Source organism: Prionailurus viverrinus, chromosome C2, assembly GCF_022837055.1.
Source record: "Prionailurus viverrinus isolate Anna chromosome C2, UM_Priviv_1.0, whole genome shotgun sequence".
NCBI classification, from domain to species: Eukaryota; Metazoa; Chordata; class Mammalia; order Carnivora; family Felidae; genus Prionailurus; species Prionailurus viverrinus.
This window is the reverse complement of record NC_062569.1, coordinates 63,887,230-63,910,066: the sequence shown is the minus strand read 5'-3', so window position 1 is coordinate 63,910,066 and position 22,837 is coordinate 63,887,230. Positions and strand designations below refer to the sequence as shown.

Genomic DNA, 22,837 nt, shown 5'->3' with positions numbered 1-22,837 from the left:
CCTGTTAACTTCAACTTGGACCCGAGTGCAACCAACATAAAAGTTTGAGGTAGCAAGTTTCCTTGCCTTTCAGGTCACCCTCAGCAATCGGACTCCAAAAAGTGCTCCTCACGCCGGAAGTGCACTAATCCGCAGCACGTGGGGTTGCCAGGGCGCTCTTCACGTGACTGGGCGGGACCTCGTGAACATTGTAGCCAATGGTAGCTCGAGAGGGCGGTGCCTGTGACGCGCCGGGACCTATCCCGGAAGTGGGGCTGTGGTGGGGGCGGGAAAGGGCGGGGAGGCCGGGGTGTGGAAAGTGTGGCGGCCCCGCCCCGTCTCTTGGAACTGCCGGGGCCGCCACCGCTGCCGCCGCCGCAGCTGTAGGGGACCGGCGCCGGTGCGCAGGCAAAAGGAGCTCTTTCCCTGCTGAAAGGTGAAGACATGGGGAAAAGCTGGTAGGGCCGGGACCGGAGCGAGGCAGGGCCGGAGAAGGCGACCGGAGCCGAGTCCAAAACTAGGGAAGGAGGAAGGATGGATGGGGGAACGGAGGAGAGCGCGGGACCCGCCAGGGCTCAGGCCCTTGCGGGGCCGGGCCGGGCCGAGCCAAGGATGCCGGCAGGACAAGGGGGCGCCTGAGAGGCCGGGGCGACGGCGCCGCAGGCTGGAGGGCGGGGTGCACGCCTGCTGCCTGGGGGCCAGGTGCTGTTGACCAGGTCCTGTTATCCCCATCCTTGTCGGGGATGTGCGGCCTGGGCTGGGTCCCCCGCAGTGAGGATAAGGGCGGCGGCGGAGGGCCGGGTGGCGCGGCGCGGCGCTGTGCGGGAAGGTCGCCGGTTTCTCCTGCGGTGGGACGACGGGGGCCAAGATTTGCTGCTCCCCGCGCCGGTGAGTGCCCAGGGTGGGTATCCCCCACCCGCTAGGAGCTCATCTGCGACCTCCCTCCCTACCTCCCCACCAATGGATGGAAAAGTTTGTAGAGGCCGGAGTTAGAAGTGCCCCCTATTCTTTTGTGGGTGTTCTATAAATGAAAAAATAATAGATCCATGATGTTTGGTACGTAACCTGTCCGAAATGTGATGTTTCCCTGCCTGCGTTCCCGTTGTTAAAAAGCAAACACAAACTTTTTGTGTAGTTCCCTGGGAAAAGCTAGCATCTCCCCAGCCCACCATGGCGGATGAAATTGATTTCACTACTGGAGATGCTGGGGCTTCCAGCACTTACCCAATGCAGTGCTCGGCCCTGCGCAAAAACGGCTTCGTGGTTCTCAAAGGACGACCATGCAAAATAGTGGAGATGTCAACTTCCAAAACTGGAAAGCACGGTCATGCCAAGGTAAGTGCCCTTCCAGGTCTCTCTTTGCGTTGGGGTTTTAATCATTTGAATTACAGTGCGGAACATGAGATTTCCATATTTATAACTTTGTAATAATCACAATTTTTTCTCCCCACAGTTACCGGGTGACCAGCTATTGCTTTGCATACTGAAATATAGCATTTCCTTTTGGGGCCCTTATAATGTTTCATTTAACTGGGAAATGAAACTTTCCTGAAATCCTAGTGACTTAGAATAATCTATTCAGATGAGAAAACGTTTTCTAACATAACTTCATTTTTCTTATGCATCTTATAATTGAATTACTGGACTATATATGATATTGGGTCTGGATATGTCATGATACTGTTTAGTTTGGTTCACTGCTTCTCAAGTCAATGACCACTACTTTTTTTTTTTTTAAGAAAATAAAATAAGATGACCTTGGAAGGAGAAAGAATCTGTCATAATCAGCTTTGGTATTGTGCTCTTGTGTATGTAATGAGTGATATACTTGGCAAAGATTAAACAGGTTTCCTGTTCTCCCTTTTCTGCTAGGTTCACCTTGTTGGAATTGATATTTTCACGGGCAAAAAATATGAAGATATTTGTCCCTCCACTCACAACATGGATGTTCCAAATATTAAGAGAAATGATTATCAAGTGAGTACCAATTTCCTGTAAAATGCTGGTTGTTTCTTAAAGTTGCAAATACATTCTACTGTTAACTGTAATTTAACAAAACCTGGGAGTAGTTTTGTAGGTTTTTCTAACCAAATATTAGGCACCACTTATCCTAAAAATTGGAAAAATAGTGATATTTAACACTTGTACCTTATCTATAATTATTGCTAATTTTCTATTTTTTTAACATTTTGAATTTTTAAAAAGTTGAACATGTCTTATTGTTCCTCAGATCAAGTGACTGCATTTTGTGACTGAATAAGTCCAATGTTTGGTAAAACTGCTCTTTGTTGTAAACTATTTCAAATGTAGGTAACTCCCTCCCCGGTATTTTATTTCTTTTCACTTCTCAAACCTAAGACTTTATGAAGTCTTTGGGATTCATGTTCCACCAACCAAGTTTGTGTATTAATGAATGTGAGTTAGAATTTGGTATTCTTAAATAGGGAAGTCAGCCGAAAGCCATTAATATAAAAGATCAAGTACCTGGCCACTGCATATAGTAAAGAAAATACAAAACTATGTAATTGTTTTATTTACATTCAGTGACCATGCTGTGACCTTTTGTTAAATTATAGGTATAAACTTCCAAGTTTTAGTTCCAATTATATATTTGGATAGGTCATGTGTAATGATAACATTTTGTTGGTTTGGGAGAATTGATGGTAACCAAACCATTGACCTCATAGGATGTGGGAGCTCAGATTAATCATAACTAAAGTCTCTCTTGTAACTCTTCAATCTCAGTGACAAGCATACCATATACAGAACTCTTTTCTGTTATATTTTACACAGTGAAAAATACAAGTGTGATACCTAGATTTTTTAAATTCATTTTAAACTGACTTCTTGCTATATCTTATATTGTATTATGTAATTTTTAGAGCATGTTACCTTCAGCTGCAATTCCCATATGACTTCCTTTTACTCTTTATTCACACATAATGTAAACGTATTTTTACATAGTTTTAATCTAGTAAGTTTTATATTTTCATTTTCCCATTTATAAATATTTTCTAGGTTTCCTTGGAGTCTTTGTAGACATTTGAATTGTCTTATTATAATAATAGCGTATGGGCTTTTTTTTTTTTTTAATCAGGAAAATTTGGGTTTGGATCTAGTTCTGCCACTTTCTAGCTGGACAACCTTGGACAAATTATACAATCTCTCTGAGACTCAGTCTTCCCATCTACAAAGGAAGGATAATGTGAGGATTAAATGAGAAAATGTATACCGTAATTACCTCATAAGTAGATATGTACCAAAAAGTAGTCCTTTTCTGCTCCCCCTTTTCCTGTATAAAAATTCCATTTAATCATTCCATTATGCTTGGAGCACCTAATTTAGACATGGCTTATAGTGGGTGCTCAATAAACATTTGTTAAATGCATATGTGATTATTCATTGAAGTAAGGATAGTGCAGCTAAGGCTAAGCATAGACTTTTCTTTTGCCAAAAATGGATTTCTGTTTTTTTATCCTTAACATGTGAATGCTTTGAATATTCAATATTCATTATATACATTAATACGCATTCAACATAGAATGCTTTTGCCTTTGAGTGTTTCAGAAAGACAGTATCAGTAATTCATATAATTACTACCATGATCAAATTAGTCAATCATTGGGGCACCTGGGTGATTGACTAATTGTAAAAAAATATTGTGCTCTAGGCAAAGGCTCACTTACTTCGTTCCCTTTACCTTAGTCTAGGCCATGCTGTATCCCCAAATAAAACCCAAACCAAATTTTTCCTTTAAGTCTTTTCAGTCGGTTAAGCATCTGACTCTTGATTTCGGCTCAGGTCATGATCTCACCGTCGGGGCTCTGTGCTAATGGCTGGGAGCCTGCTTCGGATTCTCTCCCTCTCTCTCTCTGCCGCTCCCCCATGCACACACAATCTCTCCGTCTCTATCTCTCTCCCCCTCTCTCTCAAAAATAAATAAATATTTTAAAAAATTAGTCAATCATTGATTGGAGCTCCAGATTTAACATAAAGGAAAATTTAGTTTGGGTTTTATTTGGGGACACAGCAGGACCCAGACCAGGGTAAGGGGAATGAGGTAAGTGATGCCCTTGCCTAGAGCACAAATTTTTTTTTTTTTTAAGTTTATTTATTTTGAGAAAGAGAGAGAGAGAGAATCCCAAGCAGGCTCTGTGATATCAGCACAGAGCCTGACTCAGGGTTTCATCCCATGAACAGTGAGATCATGACCTGAGCCGAAATCAGAAGTGGGACATTTAACCGACTAAGCCACCTAAAAGGAAAAATCAGTAGTTCAAATTTTGTCTTTATTTAAAATTTTGATACTTTGTTCATCATGGAATTTTTGTATTAATTTTAGTTTTAAAATATGTGATCACTGATGAGTTTTTTTGGTGCCACCTTAAATTTTGCACTCAGAACAAGTGCTTCACTTTCCTCATCCTAGTGTCAGCCTTTGGTATGTAGTCTGTACTGGATCATGGATAAGAGAATGACTCATGCCAGATAGGCTGGGTCCGAATCCTTACTTTAACACTTTAATCACGTGACCTTGGTTGGCAAGTTATTTAACCTCTTGCCTTTTTTTCATTATTTATAAAGTGAAGATAAGAATAGTAAACCTCATGGGAGGTTTAGTTAGTTAATACTTAGAACAGTGCCTTGCATCGTAAGTACTCAGTAATCATACCCCTTTGTTATCAAGTCACCATGTAATACTTATTTCTGTTCATTTAAAAAATTTAGCTCTGTGGGCCTTTTCAGTTATATTTATTGTGCTGTGGTGGTCTTCATGCACGTATCCATGCCAAATATGTACAAGGTATGAACCTGGAGTTGGGAGGAAATAGTTTCTATCAAAGACAATATTGGAACAATTGATAAATTTGTATATGGACTACATATTAAATAATATTTTAGCAATATTACATTTCCTAATTAAAAAAAATAAGTTGGTTATATAAGAATTTGTCTTTTTTGGGAAAGAAAAAAAATTTGTCTTTCTTGCTAAAGAATCATGATTTTTGAAACATACTCAAATGGTTTAGTAAAAAGAAGAAAAGAACAAGAATGTATATTCTATGTATTTTATGTATTCATATATACATAAATGCACATGCGGTTAAATGTTAATGGGTGAATCAAGGGGAAAAATATGGGATTTTGATGTATTATTTTTGTAACTTTACTGTATATCTGAAATTTTAAAAATAATTTGTGTAAGAAGATCAAATAATTTTCATTATTTAATTTTATTTTTCTACAGTTTTATTTTTCAAAATTTTAATTTTATTTCATATAGCAATTTATTTTAATAAGATGTTTAATTTTTTAAAATGTTGTTTTACTAGATATTTTATAATGTCTATACATATTTTATTTGAAATGCTTTATATTTCATCCCGCAGTTTAACTGATGAATTCTTAACTCTTTAAAAATAAAATACCACCATTATATAAATAAATATCAAAGTATCAGTAGTATTATTTGACTTTTATGTTTCAGTCACTAATGGCAGTGGGAACCTTTAATTCTCGAAATAGACAAGTTCTACTTCAGGGAATTGCTAAAAGAGCCAAAATCAAAAAGATTCTGCCTTGTAAGCCTGTGGCCATTTAGAATTATATAATAAATGATGTTGGAAAAACTGGACAGCCACATGCAAAAGAATAAAACTAGATTATCTTACACCATATACAAAAATTAACTCAAAATTGGTTAAAGACTTGAATATAATTCCTGAAACCACAAAACTAGAAGAAAACATTTGTGGTAAGCTTCTTGACCTTGGTCTTGGCATTACATTTTTGGTTCTGACACCGAAAGCAAAGGCAGCAAAAGCAAAAATAAGTGAGTGGGACTACATCAAACTAAAATGCTTCTGTACAGCAAAGGAAACCATCAACAAGATGAAAAGGCAACCTACTGAATGGGAGAAAATATTTGCAAATCATATATCTGATAAGGGGTTAATGTCCAAAATATATAAAGAACTCAATAGCAAAAAAACACAAAAAAACAAAAAACCAAAAAACAACAACAAAAAAAAACCCAAGCAATTTGATTAAAAAATGGGCGGAGGATCAAAACAAACTTTTCCAAAGAAGATACACAGATGGCCAACAGGTACCTGAGAAGATATTCGACATCACTAATTAACAGGGAAATTCAAATCAAAACCACAATGAGATATCATTTCATACATGTTAGAATGGTTATTATCAAAAAGACAAAAAGTGACAATTATTGGAAAAGATCTGGAGAAAAAGGAACTTCTTGGACTGTTGGTGGGAATTTAAATTGGTATAGTCACTACATAAAACAGTATGGAGGTTCCTCAAAAAATAAAAGTAGAACTATCATAATGATCCAGCTATACCACTTTCGGGTATGAAAACACTAATTTCAAAAGCTATATGCACCCAGATGTTCATTGCAGCATTGTTTACAGTAGCCAAGATATGGAAACTGCCTAAATGTCCATTAATGGATAAAGGAATAAAGAAGATGTGGTATACATATACAACTGATTACTACTTTGTCATGAAAAAAAGGAAATGTTGACATTTGCAACAACCTGGATGGAACTTGAAGATATTATGCTAAGAGAAATAAGTCAGAGAGAGAAAAAGAAATACTGTATGATTTCACTTCTATGTGGAATGTAAAAAACAAATGAACAAAAACAAAACAAAACTTATAGAGCAGATTGGTGGTTGGTTTTTAGAGATGAAGGGGATTGGAGAATGAGTGAAATGGGTAAAGGAGGTCAATTGTATGGTGATGGATGGTAACTAGACTTATTTTGGTGATCACTTTGTAGTGTATACAAAGATTGGTACAATTAAAAAAACTACACTTCTGCCTCAACCTCCTTGTTTCCCACTCCTCTCCCAACTACCTCACAAATGTTTGAGTGATGTAAAGATGAATTAAAAGGATTTGTAGTTGCTTAGAGGATGCTTTTTGTTTTTGAGGTTTTAGACGTGTGCAAAAGCTGAAATCTGATGAGATATCTGTGGGAAGCCATAGCCAGATTTGGTAGTGCCATAGAGAGGAGCTTTGAAATCTACCTCTATGGTAGGTTTGTGTTACAAACAGTAACACAAAGCAGTAAAGGGGAGTAAGGACCAAATCTTCAACTCCTTTTGTGTTTGTCAATGTTAGCATCTGGTATTCCGAACAATTGCCTTTTATAAAATCTGTTAGAAGTCTAGGCACCTGTTGCTGGATGGCAGGATAGTTCTATTTTTGTTTTTTTGAGGAGACTCCATACTGTTCTCCAGAGTGGAAGTGGCTGTACCAGTTTGCATTCCCCCCAGTAGTCACTTATATGTGGAATTTCAGAAACAAAACAGATATGGGAAGGCAGTGGGGGGGAGAGAAGAGACTGAGGACTGATGGAAGGGGGTGGGAGATGGGCTGGATGGGTGAAGGGCATCAAGGAGGGCACTTGTGATGAGCACTGTGTGTTGTATTTAAGTGATAAATCACTGAATTCTACTGAAACCAGTACTACACTATACATTAACTAAAATTTAAATAAACTTAAAGAAATCTAGACATACTGTATATGCTTTTAGAATAAATAAGTACAGCCTGGCTATTTCATCATTCCTGTAATAAAAAAAAAAAAATCAGCAATATCAAAACTGTGTCTCTTTGTAGGTTAGACTGGGTTTGTTTCATTAATGTCATCAACAAGCAAATGTTTGTCTTTAAAAAAAATCTAATGTTAATAGTAAACTGGACACCAAAAGTTTTCTACAGAATTTTGTTCATAATCAAATTATAAAACACATTGTAATCATGGAAAACAGTTAAATCAGTTACAATCTATTTATGCAGCTGTGAAGTAGTTAAAGAGACGGAGGTAGGCCTATAGTTTCCAATTTGGAAAGATTTCTAAGACATACTGTTAAGTGAAAACAACTTGCTGAAAAATACCTGTAATATCCCATTTATGTTTTTTTGACACAAAAAGTGACATTGATTCAAAGAAAAGAAAAAAACCTGACAAGATGTCTATCCCATGGCTCCCTTCCCTCCCCACTCCTGCTCCTCTTCAGCTCCCAGGGCCTGAATCCTGGATAGGGCTAGGTAACAGGACAGTCCTTCAGATGAGGTCAGCGACATTGACGAGCATCTCCTCAATTGAGGATCTGTGGAAGGTCTCAATATCTCAAAGAGTCCTCCTGTCTTCTTCTGTCACCATGTTAAGGGCCACACCCTTATGGCCAAATCGTCCACCAGGACCAACTCTATGGATAGTTTCCCCTGTTGGTGGGAAGGTCATAGTTGATGACTAAAGAAACCTGATGTGTATCAATGCCTCTGGTCTAGGTCAAGGGCTTAAGAAGACGCAACCTATCCAGAAAGGGTTGAAGTATACGTGTAGGCAGCCAAAGGAAGGCAAAGGAAACAAACATCCCCTTCCCTCCAACAACCTAAGACATGTCAGATTTTTTTCCAAGTTACTAATTTCCTGAAGAGGGACATGAGCAGACCCCATGTAGACGGAATCACCTTGGATTCTCATTTATTTTTTCTAAAGCAACTATATTTGTATTGTGCACATACACATAAATGCTTCAGGGCATATTAGAGAGAGAGAGAGAGAGTTGGGGGGACATGGTGTGCAGGAAGGAGTGAACTTATACTTTTAGTCTATACATCTTTTATGGTTTTGTATGTTTAGCATTATTTAAGCTCAGAATATATTAACGTATTACTGTGTACTTGTACAAATTAATGTGGATTGCAACTTAACTATGTAAATATTACAAAGTGATATAATCTAATCACTGCAAATGATATAATTTCTTTTAATAGCTGATATGTATTCAGGATGGTTACTTATCCCTGCTGACAGAAACCGGTGAAGTTCGTGAGGATCTTAAGCTGCCAGAAGGTGAACTAGGTAAAGAAATAGAAGGAAAATACAATGCAGGTGAAGATGTACAGGTAAAGACCTAAGGGGAGATTGCTTTTTATAAGAACTGTGGCATAAACTAGTTAGCAAAAAATGGCAAATATGAAATGTAGTTTTTAAATACTGCTCTATGAGACGGTTTTCCCATGATACCCCGAGAGGTCCATTACCAAAGAAAGTATCAAAGTTCACTTTTTGCTAAGCAGACATTGCCAACCCCAAATTTGTTTTGAAGACCAGCACCTGAGCTATGAAAGATAAGAAAAGATGGTATGGGAATACTAAAGCGTGAAGGTGATTTACTCTTTGTCTTTGCTATGACTCTCAGAAGTATGACATCTGATAAGTATTGAGACATTCATAGCTCTTATTCTTCCTGTTTCCTGGAAGTCACCTTAAAAACCACAGTTTGAGAAATTTTACTTTGGAAAACTATAAAGAAAGTAGGTTATCTGGTCTTGGAATACCTCTTTCCAAAGTCAGCATGTATAAAATATCCACAAATACCCGTATATAATAACATATCTTATGTATGTATTGCCTTCTGAATAACTTTTTGCCTGCATTTTTCCCTTCTAGGTGTCTGTTATGTGTGCAATGAGTGAAGAATATGCTGTAGCCATAAAGCCCTGCAAATAAATGGGAACATCAGGCATGAGCAAAATGTTAGGTCTGGATCAACCACAGATCTAAAGTTTGGGTCTAAGTTGTCACCAAAGCTATGGCCTTCATAAGCCACCTCATTTTTTTAAATTGTTTTGAAATTGTACTCAGTTTTGTAGGCAATTGGTAATTTAAAATCATCAAGTTTGTAATTCTTTTTTTTTTTTTTAATTTTGTAGGTGTCTTTCCTATAACTTTCCTGTGGTTTTCAGTGAGTACAAGAAATAGATAAGATGGCTTCAGCAGATATGATTTGTCTGAGCAAATCATTCCTGAATTTTAGTTGATAGATAAACCAGGGCTTAAAATCAGACAATGTAGCATCTAGTGGTATCAAAGTACCACATTTAAGTTGAATTGTTCTGCATTAATTTCAGACCTAATATAGAATGAGTTGATTATGGATTGGAATTGTCACAGTTTCAACCTGTGTGTGGCAAGCACAAATCCTTAACCAAAAATCATGTTATCAAAAAGTGTCAGTTTTCTTAGTAGGCATGTGCAGCCACCTGTATTACCTCAGTCATACTTTCCTTTGCCAAATTGTTGCAAGACTAAACATAACCTTATATGTAGTGATTTTGCTACCTGCTCATAGTTGACAGACATTGAACTATAGATTGACTGTTATTAGCAAGTCAGATTACAAAGGAGGAGTCTACAGGGGACAGTGGCAAAGGGGATTGGTTAGAGCTATAGGTTTTTACTTGAGGCCTGTGTAACTGGCATAAAAATAGAAAGTTTCTTTCTAGTTATGTTTTTGCTTTTTGTTCTCTCTCTGTATTTAAAGGAGTGACCTGCTTTATAGGATGCTATGCAGTGCTCTTTATCAATATGTTGAATAAATTGTTGGTATTTATAGTAGTCCCTCCTTTCTAACCATTTTTAAGTACATTTTTTGGCATTAAAATATTTAGTTGTCCAGCAAAACTGGATATTCTTTAAGTTGATTTGGAATATTTGTTAAATTTATGTACACTTTTTCTAAAGTGAATTGAAAGTGCATCATGGAGCAAGAGTTACTTTCTGTGATGATTATTTTTCTTACTTTGAGAAGTACATATATTTTTTTCTGATTGTTATGTACTTAATTCGGTTACCAGTGTGAAACATAACTAGGAAAGAATTCTAAAAACTGAATAATTTTAAAAAGTGTTTTAGGTGACTCAGCTACATTTCTCTTCGTATATCTTATTTCCGGGATTCTAGACACTGTCACAGGGTTTGCAAGGACCTTTGACTTAAAAACAATCATTATATTGAAATTAAACTTAGAACAAAATCACTACTTCAGTAATCATTCTCTAAGACTGATTATGAGACCTTTCTCATCATGCCTTGACCTCTGAAAGACCTTTGTTCCTATCATCTGGAGGAAAACATATATGATGCTGTAACCGATCTAATCAGTAACTAAAAATAGTATTAGGCACTTGATCTTAGCCAAAAGGCCGAGAAGCGATACTGAAAATAGTATTAGGAACAGAAGATCCCAAAGGTTTAGTTACTTAATTTGTGCACATTTTTAAATCTTGTATAGGCCTCAGCAAACCCATTTGGAGAGGAAAACAGGATACTTAAGAGAAATGCAAGGAGAATTCTAAAGCACAAGAAATATAGAGGTTATAGTTAACCATTTTAGCGTAACATCTTAGCTTTTGCCCATCTGAAGCACAATTAGAAATTAGGCTAAATTCTTTCCAGTATTCCATCTAAGTATCTACTTCATACTGCTCTAGTGTTTTAGTAGTCTGTTCTGTGTGTTTTACTTGTTACTGGTTGGCATTGTTAGCCACAGGAATTCCAGGAAGTTCTCAATCTGTGCTGCTTGCTGGTCACTCACATGACCCCAGTTAACCATACTAGTGTTCTGGTTTACTGTTAATTCTGGATTAGCATGCCCTTGTTGTTCCTAACTTGTCAAACTTCACATAAATACATTTCAGTTGTGAGGTAAGCATATGTGAATTATAATGCATCTCTATCTTCATACCTTGGATGGCAAAAGCTATTTATGCATAAATATTTTAAGTACCATAATGAAATGTAAATACTCTTCTGATATATAAGTATAAGTATAGATTTTAAAGATATGGGACTGTTTATTTTCACATAAGTCAGTACATGTTTCTCTAGAACAAAATATTTCATTTAGTAAAGCTTTATAAATTGTATTAAAAGGAAGCAGGTAAACGTATTTTTTAACATAGAACAGCAGTAACTTCATTCTTTTTGACATCAGAAATATTAAAAGTTGATTCCTAGTATTTGTTGTACTTTTTTGTAGCAAATGTTAAATATCACAGGTTACCATGTATAGAGTGTAGACTGTCATGTTGATAGATTATACGATGATACACCATTTTTGTCGGCAGGCATTTCACCAATTTGTATACAATATTAACAAGTGGAATATTTGTTTCTTTCTAGAGCAACATATTTTATTTCTACTGTGAAGACTTTGTTATACCTTATTTGCTACTACAAAGTTGAATACCCTCTGAAATAGATCAAATCATTGCTACTTTGACTTAGCATTTGCGTCATAAACATAATTATGATGTTTCATTCTCCCCTCCAAGGGCTGTCTGTCACTTGAAATTGTTGCTAACCAAGCTCTTGAATCCGTTACCATTTATGGTACAAAATTCTGTACCAATGCTTTATAACAATTACCAAAACTCTCCTGCAGCCGGAGCATGATATCTTTAATAGGAGATGCTATAATTAAATGTTTAGGCTATAAAATTTGAGGACACAATTTTTCATTATAGCACAATGTGGAGTGTGTGCATATGCACACCCAGCTTTGTATGTTTGTTCTTTTTACAAAGTCCTTTCAACTCTTAAAAGTACTGTAGTCTGGTAGTGCCTCAAATGTTGTGACTTTTTTTTTTTTTAATTTACAACTTTTCCAGAATTTGTTTTTGTAACTTTAAAGTTTCTCAATTAGATTATTTCTAGTTGAGCTGTAATTTGAATGCATTGTTCTCAGGGCTGTTTGTGCTAAGAGCTGAAGTTGCATTATTTTAAAGCTGCCTGAAAGTATATTGCCAAATTTTCCCAAATTGTAATACAATGATAACATGCAAATAAAAATCCTTAACATCAAAATACTTAACCTAAGTATTAAAACAAAATGGGAACATTGATAACATCTATACTGAAATCTTGCCATATAGTTTTCATTGTAGAATAGACTTTGGTAGTCTTATCTTAGAACCCAAACCTTAATGATCTATCTGAAAGCAATTCTTTGGCATGGACCCCAAAGATAGTTTTTAGAGCCAGACAAATAGGTAGTGGTTCTCAAACATATCTAGGGACAACAGATCAAAAATTCATAATGCTCTTTGGGTACATGAAAATGTTTACATACTGAATTCTATAATATGAACCACAAACAAATTTGCTATGAGAAAATATGGCTCTTAAGCAGTATAAGAGCAAACTCTGAGCATATTTCCATAAACCGTATGTTATATTGAACTGATCAACAGTTGAAAATTTTCTAACTTTACTTAGGCATAATATTTTATAGTTTTTAAGCCTTTTTTTCTCCTAGCATTCAGACAAGTACTAGACAACAAAGGCTTATGAAAAATTTATTGTGGAAAATCTTAAAATTGAGAAAATTCAATCTATTAACTTTAATCTATTAAATTTTTTTTCTCTGAACTGGATATATGGCATCATTATTTGATTTTAGCGGGAACATTTGGATTTAGCTTATGGAACACAGATGTTCTGTGAGAACATGACTTGAAGTCACTATATAATTTAATGTTTCTCCATTAAGTATACATCTGAACATCAACTTAACTACCAAGTGAGGTCAAGTGCCTGAAAAGTGCTATGTACATCTAATTAGCATGTTTTCCTTGTGTGAAAGAGGCATCTTATAGCAATGCATATCGAGCTTTCTTTCACCTGCTAGAAACATACTTGTTGCCAAACTTTACCAACCACTACTATTCCTCTCGCCTTAGAATTGGATGAAACCTATTTTACAATTGAGAGAGAGGTTATTTTATTTATATGAAGTCCCTAAAACTATTTCTTGGTATTGGTAGACTTAGGTTCATCTCAGTTCATGATTGTATTTTTCAAAAACTCTGGACACCAAACTATATTCAGTGATGACTGTACAGCTTGTCATAAGTCATAATTGTGATCTTTCTTGAAAGGAATTCTTTATTATGGTTAATACCTACTATAAATGAGCACTCTTGTGCTTGTTACAAAATACAATGCACATTACTAGTTCTATGCTAGTATAATGAAAATGGCTAGTTCCATATTATTATGTACTTGTGTTCTCCTCTCCAAAAAGGAAATAGTTGAAATGGCATTGTCTAATCCAGTGGCACTTTATTAGTAATACATTTTTATTTGTCTTAGGTACAGGAGAATTCTTGCTTTTATCTACAGAGACTCATGTTTTAGCTAAAACTTTAAAATTATAAGATATGTAGTATGAGTATTATAATTGTGTATTTTACATCTCAAAAATGGGTAAAATTCAAATGTCTTTGGGTATACTAAATTATTAAAATCCTTTACATTGTAGATGATATACATCAATTATAACTTTTTGTTACATTAAAATATATTTGTCTGGTAACTTCATCAGCTATATTAAATAAACATAAAGTTAACTTAACAGCCTGCCCTATTGTTGTACATATACATTCCTAAAACCATTTTTATGCTAGAAAATAGTATGGGGATGCCTGGGTGGCTCAGGGTGGCTCAGTCGGTTAAGCTTCTGACTTCAGCTCAGGTCATGATCTTATGATTCGTGGGTTCAAGCCCCGCGTCAGGCTCTGTGCCCAGAGCTTGGAGCCTGGAGCCTGCTCCGGATTCTGTGTCTCCCTCTCTCTGCCCCTGCCCTGCTTGTGCTCTGTCTCTTTCTCTCTCAAAAATAAATAAACATTCAAAAACTTTTTTAGAAAATAAAAGAAAATAGTATGTATTTATGAGTTGATCATTGTTAAAAGAAAATCTAACTTATTTTTACTGTGTTTTTATATTCTGGATCCTTACTAGACAGTACCCTAGCTTTATGGCTGGGAATGGTAATTTTTACATTTTAGTTCCAGATTTAGGTATAGTTTTGTTTTCATTTTAAAATTTTTAATGGTTTTAAAATATGTAAAATAGCCCCATGATTCAAAATTCTGTAATTACAAGAGTAAAAACATCTTTCCATCTTCATCCTTTTCCTTGCATTCTTCCAGAGATCTTTAATGCAAGGGCAATTAATGGTTCCTCCCCTACCCCTGACCTTCCCAGTGTCTGAGGTGTTCCTTCCCTACCAGCATTGCTGTTCTCTTTCCCTAGTGATGTGAATGGTGTGATGAGTCCCTGAAACAAACGCTTCATCCTTTTTCCAATTCTGTGTGTAATCAACACCGTGTGGACATTTTCATCCCTAGATGGCTCAACTCTTTTTTCCTTTTACACACTGTACCATTCTAGAACACTCTCACTCCCTGACATTTGATCCATGCCAGGACTACCATGGCAGTTGTGACCTCATATCCATAACTAGTATTGCTGATATCCATAACCTTCCAAAATCAGCAAGATAATTGTGCAGTAAGAGAGGCACCAGTTTAGAGTCTTCCACCTCTCAGCTCTACTCTTTTATTGCCATTTGCAAATACCAGTGGCCTAGGCTCCCAGAGGGAGGCATGGGAGGGGGAAAAAGCATGAAAAGACTAATTATTTGTTATGTGTCAGCCTATCTTAATCCCTCCTCCATCCCCAACCTTTTAGTTAAACATTCTATCCAAATAGGAGGTGTCCTGTGGAATTGCCACATTTAGAACTCAGGCTGCCTATCTAAAGTATGTGTTCCACTGGGAATTTAAAACATCTACAGGCAGGGGAGCCTGGGTGGCTCAGTCAGTTAAGCATACGATTCTTGGTTTAGGCTCAGGTCATGATCTCACGGTTCATGAGATCCAGCCTCAAACCCCATGTCAGGCTCTGCACTGACAGTGTGGAGCCTGCTTGGGATACTCTCTGTGCTCCTTGCCCGTTCACACTCTTTCTCTCTCCCAAAAGAAATAAACATTAAAAATAAACAAAAATAACATCTACAGGCATACCTCAGATTGCAGGTTTGGTTCCAGACCACTGCAAGAAAGTGAATATTGAAACAAAGTGGGTCAGGTGAATTTTTTTGTTTCCTAGTGCATAGAAAAGTTACATTTACGCTATATACTGTAGTCTATAAAATGTGCAGTCACATATGTCTAAAAAGATAATGTACACACACGAATTAAAAAATATTGCAAAATGGGCTATGTGGGTGACTCAGTTAAGCGTCCGGCCTCCTACTTCCGGTCAGGTCATGATCTCCTGGTCCATGAGTTCGAGCCCTGTGTCAGGCTCTGTGCTGACAACTCAAAGCCTGGAGCCTGCTTCAGATTCTGTGTCTCCCTCTCTCTCTGCCCCTCACCGCTCATGCTCTCTGTCTCTCAAAAATAAATAAACATTAAAAAAAATACCGCAAAAAAAGGCTAACCCTCATCTGAGTTTTCAGCAAGTCAATCTTTTTGTTGGTAGATGGTTTTCTCTTGATGTTGATGACTACTGACTGGTCAGGGTGGTGGCGGCTGGAGGTTCGGAGGCTGTGGCAATTTCTTAAAATAAGGCAACAATGAAATTTGCTGCATCACTTACTTATTCCTTTCATAAGCTATTTCCCTGTAGCATGTGATGCTGCTTGATAATATTTTGCCCACAATAGAACTTCTTTCAAAATGGGAGTCAATCCTCTCAAACCTCGAACCTCGCTGTTGCTGTATTGACTATGTTCTATTCTAAATCCTTTGCTGCCATTTCAGCGATTTTTCACAGCATCTTCACAAGCAGTAGATTCCATCTCAGGAAACCCACTTTCCTTGCTCATCCATAGGAAGCAACCTCTGATCCATTAAAGTTTTGTGAAATTTCAGTAATCCAACTATAATAATAATGAAGAAGTGTGAAGTATTGTGAGAATTACCAAAGGACACAGAGATATGAAGTAAGGAAATGGTGTTGGAAAAAAAAAATGGTGCCGACAGACTTGCTGGACTCAGGGTTGCCATAACCTTCAATTTGTTAAAAAGCAAAAAATGCGGTATCTGTGAAGTGCAATAAAGCTAAGCACAAGATGAGGTGTGTTTATGTTCCCATGATACATTCAGCAGGATCAGTTACAACCACTGGGTGTATACTGCAGAAAAGGACTCACCTACAAGGTCATATCAATCTGTTGTCCAATTTGAGATTTATTTCTGGATCCAGTAAAATAATTTTTGGCCACACCATGGGCACATCCCAGCATCACAATGACTTGTGCCCCAGTGTTTGGAAGGGCCAGAAAAGCTTGGCAACCTTGGTTGCCATCAGATCCCTAACCAGATTCTAATTGGGAGAACAGAGGCTCACCTACCCAACACTGATAGCCTGTCTGCCCTTTTTTGTTCACGATTATGTGTGTGAATTTCACTTAAAATTGCTGTCACTCTAGTTCATTTTAATTGCTGTGCAATCAATAAGGTAAATCTTTTGGGGATTTTATGTACATATCATTAACACTGTGATATTAGAGAATATACCTTTCTTCCAAAGGCAAATGGAACTTTTGGGGAAAAAAAGAATATTTAGGGCACAAAGAAAACGGTAGTTTCTTTAAGGTAGAAATATTTATTTATTTATTTATTTTCAACGTTTATTTATTTTGGGGACAGAGAGAGACAGAGCATGAACAGGGGAGGGGCAGAGAGAGAGGGAGACACAGAATCGGAAACAGGCTCCAGGCTCTGAGCCATCAGCCCAGAGCCTGATGTGGGGCTCGAACTCACGGACCGCGAGATCGTGACCTGGCTGAAGTCGGACGCTTAACCGACTGTGCCACCCAGGCGCCCCTAAGGTAGAAATATTTAAAATAGCATTCTGATACCAATCCCAAGTGAAATTAAAATTGATATTTAAGAAAACCTTTCTACCTGCAAATTTAAAAACCTGTTACATAATACTATGTTGAAAGGGAACTACAACAGAAGCAATTCCTGAAAGATGATGAAGAAAATGTATGTAAAGCTGTAGAAAACAAATTGTAGCCTTAACATCTATATCAATAAAAATGAAAGCATGAACATAAGTGAAATTAAAGTCCTAAATCAAACTAGAAAAATAACAGAAAAATAAACTTAAAGCACAAGGGAAGAAATGATCAAGATAAAAGCAAAAATTAGGTGAATAGAAAAATAACACATTAAAAAATAAAATTCTGGGGGTGCCTGGGTGGCTCAGTGGGTTAGGCGTCTGACTTCAGCTCAGGTCATGATGTCATGGCCTGGCTTCTGAGTTTGAGCCCCGCGTCGGGCTATGTGCTGACAGCTCAGAGCCTGGATGGAGCCTGCTACGGATTCTGTGTCTCCTCTCCCTGCCCCTCCCCTGCTTGCACTCTGTTTCTCTCTCTCTCTTAAAAAATAAATAAACATTAAAAAGAAAACTATTCTTGGGGCGCCTGGGTGGCTTCATCAGTTAAGCATCCGACTTTGGCTCAGGTCATGGTCTTGCAGTTCGTGGGTGCGAGCCCCACATTGGGCTCTGTGCTGACAGCTCAGGGCCTGGAGCCTGCCTCAGATTCTGTGTCTCCCTCTCTCTCGGCCCCTTTCCCACTCACATTCCATCTCTCTCTCAAAAATAAATATTTTTTAAAAATTAAAAAATAAATAAAATTGGGGTTCTTCAAAAAATTAACAAAACAACAAACCATTGGCCAATTTATTTAAGGTAAAGGAAGAAAACACAAGTATAGAAAGAGAAATAATAGGAATGACTAATAATGGAAAGGAAAGAAAAGTAAAACAAGAAATTCTATGCAAATACATTTGAAAACCTAAATGATATAATTTCTTAGGAAAATATGGTTATTAGAATCAGCTTCAGTAGAAATAGAGAGCCTAGGGGCACCTGGGTGGCTCAGTCGGTTGAGCATCTGACTTCGGCTCAGGTCACCATCTCACGGTCTGTGAGTTCAAGCCCCGCGTCGGGCTCTGTGCTGACAGCTCAGAGCCTGGAGCCTGCTTCGGATTCTGTGTCTCCCTCTCTCTCTGCCCCTCCCCCACTCACACACTCTGTCTCTCTCCTTCAAAAATAAACATTAAAAAAAATTAAAAAAAAATAAAGAGCCTAAACAGAACAAATTTAATAAATGAGAAAGTTATAAAGAAAACATCCCACAAAGATTTAAATTTTTTTTCAATGTTTATTTATTTTTGAGAGACACAGTGAGAGTGGGGAAGGTGCAGAGACACGGAGGCAAAGAATCTGAAGCAGGCTCCAGCCTCTGAGATGTCAGCACAGAACCTGATGCAGCCCTGGAACTCACAAACTGTGAGATCATGACCTGAGCCGAAGTCAGACACTCAACCAACTGAGCCACCCAGGTGCCCCCCGCCCCCGCCCGACAAAGATTTATAGATGTAGATATAGATGGAGAGAAAGAGGACAAACAAATGATAAATGGATCAAAATGTCAATAATAAGTAAAAATCCGCATTAAGGATATATAGACACATATATGTATTTATATAGCCTTTGTCCGGATTTTTATGCATTTATATTTATATGTGTGTATGTGTGTGTGTGCTTTCTTTGAACTATTTTTGTAACTTTTACAATTTTAGGTACAGTAATTTTTTCAAAAAGAAGTTTTTTAATTCAAAAATCATGTATAGTACCATCCAATTTTTATACATGAATGTAATTACTTGTGTAATCTAAATTATTTATATTTATTCATACATATTCACAAACATGCATGCCCCCAATGCATTAAAAAGCTATTTCTAAGCAAGTAGGATTTTAGATATTTTTATGCATTCTCTTTTTTGTTTCTCTGTATTTCTTTTCATGAGAATTTCTTTTGACTTAAGATAATAATTTTTTTAATTTAAAAAGTTCCTTAAAGCATTGCTTATAATGGTGAAAAGGTGGAAATAAATTTAAATGGGCAATAATTTGAATGACCAAGCTAAAAATAACAAGACAAAAATTACAGAAAATAATCAATGAAAAAAGATACTTGCTCTCTTTTTAAAATTTGATCAATTATTCAGAATTCCTACAGCACTAACAAGAAAATCTTACTTCTGAAATTACAGTTGTTAGAAATAATAAAAGTAAATAACCATTTAAGGTTTTCCTAAATATACACAGACAGAAAAGATGCATTGAAGCAAGCACAAACTTTTTCATCTCAGTTTTTAATGTTTTAATGTTTAATGCTTTCTAATCAAATTAGTAAAGGAAAGACAAGCAGGAGTGACTTCAGATTTATTTCCCCTGCCTGGCGCCCTTAACTTTCATTTATAAATATTTAACAAAGAACATTCAAGGTTGGAGGATCAAAAGCAATATTCTTAGGCGGTAGTAAGTTTCTCTCAGTGCCTCACAGTTTGCATAGAAGGGCTGTAGCACATCCTTTGTTAAAGCTGTGCAGGGTTGCCTGTGTGGCTCAGTCGGTTAAGCGGCTGACTTCAGCTCAGGTTGTGATCTCACAGTCTGTGGGTTTAAGCCCCGCATCAGGCTTTGTGCTGACAGCTGAGCCTGGAGCCTGCTTTGGATTCTGTGTCTCCCTCTCTCTGCCTCTCCCCTGCTCATGCTCTGTCTCTCTCTGTCTCTCTCTGTCTCAAAATAAACAAAAGGCATTTTTTAAAAAATTAAAAAAAAAAAAGCTGCACAGTTTGCTTCCATAGGACTGTTTGTGCTACAATGTCATTTGAGTATATTCTTCTGGAGATGCGTAGTGTTTGTCTATGTTGCACTCTAAGTAATTTCCCATTCACTAATTTTCTCTGCGGCTGTGGCTACTCTCCTGTTTAACTCTTCGACTCTTTCTAACTAAAGTTTTCTATTTTTAATTTCTAGAACTTATTTTCTTTTAGTACTAGCCAATTTGATTATTCCTGTTTCCCTCACCATATTTGAAATACCATTACCTTCTAAATATATTCAAGACACTTATTTTATATTCTATATAATTCCAATATAAATGGGTCTGATTGTATAGTTTTTTTGGAGGAGTTTGATTTTCATTCATAGTAGCTTGTTTTCTTTTGTACTTAGTGATTTAAAAAAAAAAATTGTCAACTCATATTTCTGTAAGTTTATCTCAGGGAATCCTTTGTGCCTGAATCTAAAGTACATCTATACAGATAGGATCTACATTTACTTTTGCCTAGCACTATCAGTCCAAGCACTCTTTAAACAATATTTTTAGGTTGAAGTTTTTTCATGCTATTTGAGCAGAGCTGATCCTAGTCCCAAAGTTACATGAGCATGCCTTGTCATCTCCGCCTCCAAAAAATTTTTACTTTCAACCAACTTGATCATACATTAGAAATTATGTATAACACTGTGTTTTATCCAGTTTGTTTTTTTTTTTTTAGGGTGGCTACATATGGAGGGATTTCTCCATCCAATCTGCCATATTGTCCTTCTGTATTTTATTTATATTGATCTATTCAGGCTCCAGAATCATGTAGATCAAATGATTGAAGTTTATATTAGAACTATGTCTATCATATATTATAGTATCTTATAGTTGAATGAGTGTAAAGGTAACTTTTCCTTATTCTAAATTTTCTTGACTCTTTTCAGACATTTAATTCATATGTTTTAGAATCCATTTCAAAGTAAGAACTGTCTGGGAGGGGGTGTTGACAGGCATTGAGTGTTTATAGTTCATGTGTAAAATTTGGGAAATACTATGTTATTTACAATATTTAATCTTACCATCTGCACATTTCTAGTTAATATTCTTTTCAGCATTAAAAAATTAGAGAAGTCTTTTTTTTCCACTATGGTTTCAAGTTAGTTATTTTGAGATTACTAACTAGTTTGAAGCACATTTTAATATCTCCTGTGTACAAATGACTTAATAGTTCCTAAAGGGTTTTTTGTTGTTGTTGTTGTTTATTTCTTTGTTTCGTTTTTCAGTCATAACGTGGAAGTCTGCCAAAAACAACAGAAATAAAATAGTGTATCAATTAACAGTTTATTTTCAAAATACCCAATACTGCAAGGATAATTTCTGCTCTGCAGCCTGAGCAGCCCTTGAGGAGAAAATGCCAATTTCCTTTTTTTTTTTTTTTTTTTCCCTTAATCTTTGAGAAAGAAATTCTGGTTCTTGAGGCAAACGACCAAAAAAAAACTCTTGAAATGGATTTCTCCGAGGAATTCAATAGTTATATTCAGATCCTACACATTGTATGCTTTATTAAAGCATAGTTTCCACTATGACTAACCACTGTCATAAAAAATAGGGGCACCTTGGTGACTCAATCGGTTGAGCATCCAACCTTAGGTCATGATCTCAGGGTTTATGGGTTCAAGCCCCACATCAGTCTCTGTGCTCACAGCTCAGAACCTAGATCCTGCTTCAGATTCTGTGTCTCCCTCTCTTTTTGCCCCTCCCCTGCTCATGTTCTGTCTCTCTCTCAAAAATAAATAAATATTAAACAAATTTTTAAAAAATATATGCAGGAAATTTTCTAGGAAAATTTCTGAATATTAACAACAAAAGTCCCCCCATCCATACCTCTGGCTCCCAGTATGATAGTTTCACCTCTGTAAAACAAATTGCAAAATATTGAGAAGGATATCATTTTTCTGATCTGTTGTCAACTTACAATTCTTCAAAGTTCAAAGGCTATTTTTTCCTTTTGTCATCAAAACTGTCCCCACCCCACATTCACCTTCATGTGCTTTATGCATTTCAGTAGTTAGGTCTCAGCAAATATTTGTTGAACTTTAATTGGGACGCATTTTGGATGGAAGTCAGGAGCCCTAGGGTATCATGGGCATGCTATGAAGGTGCACACATGAGTTGTGTCTTTCCATAATATCAGCTTTATTCAATCATAAAGCAGAGTTAAATTGTAAATCAGGTTCAGGATTCCAAACTCAATGACATTTCACGTTTAACTTGGTTTCTTACCCATCACACAAATTAAAGCACAAGGCAAGCACACAACAAGATAAAACAAGAGGTAGGAAATTAATGAACTAAACTTGCAATCATTTTCTGAGTGTGGAGTTATGATAAGGCCTCCCTTGGGTCTAGGCCAGCTCTCAGCACTTGCTGCTTATTATGTTCAAGCAGCGAAGGATCTCTGTTCTGCCCAGAGACCATCTAGGCAGAACCTTTGGGGTAGTCGCCTTTTTGGTGTGGTCAGAGGTGAAAGGGTCAGCATCTGGAAAGTCTGGAC

At 36.8% G+C, this 22,837-nt stretch overlaps 1 protein-coding gene and 1 non-coding gene across 4 annotated transcripts; one reads left to right on the top strand and one right to left on the bottom strand.

Annotated features, from left to right (window-relative positions):
* Window positions 1-278: 278 nt before the first annotated feature.
* On the top strand, window positions 279-10,416 carry EIF5A2 (eukaryotic translation initiation factor 5A2). Of its 3 annotated transcripts, none has more exons than XM_047875991.1 (5): window positions 279-415; window positions 1,115-1,314; window positions 1,852-1,956; window positions 8,795-8,882; window positions 9,474-10,416. In XM_047875991.1, exons 2-5 carry the CDS (start codon window positions 1,150-1,152, stop codon window positions 9,497-9,499), a joined length of 384 nt encoding a protein of 127 aa, XP_047731947.1. In that variant the 5' UTR covers window positions 279-415; window positions 1,115-1,149; the 3' UTR covers window positions 9,500-10,416. The 3 variants fall into 3 exon arrangements, with proteins under 3 accessions (XP_047731947.1, XP_047731945.1, XP_047731946.1); XM_047875989.1 differs by having other exon boundaries at window positions 8,795-8,926; XM_047875990.1 differs by lacking the exons at window positions 8,795-8,882; window positions 9,474-10,416 and adding an exon at window positions 3,077-3,824.
* On the bottom strand, window positions 8,353-8,495 carry LOC125175874 (small nucleolar RNA SNORA67). The gene has a single exon (XR_007156036.1). It is a non-coding gene; the product is annotated as a small nucleolar RNA SNORA67 (small nucleolar RNA).
* Window positions 10,417-22,837: the final 12,421 nt, after the last annotated feature.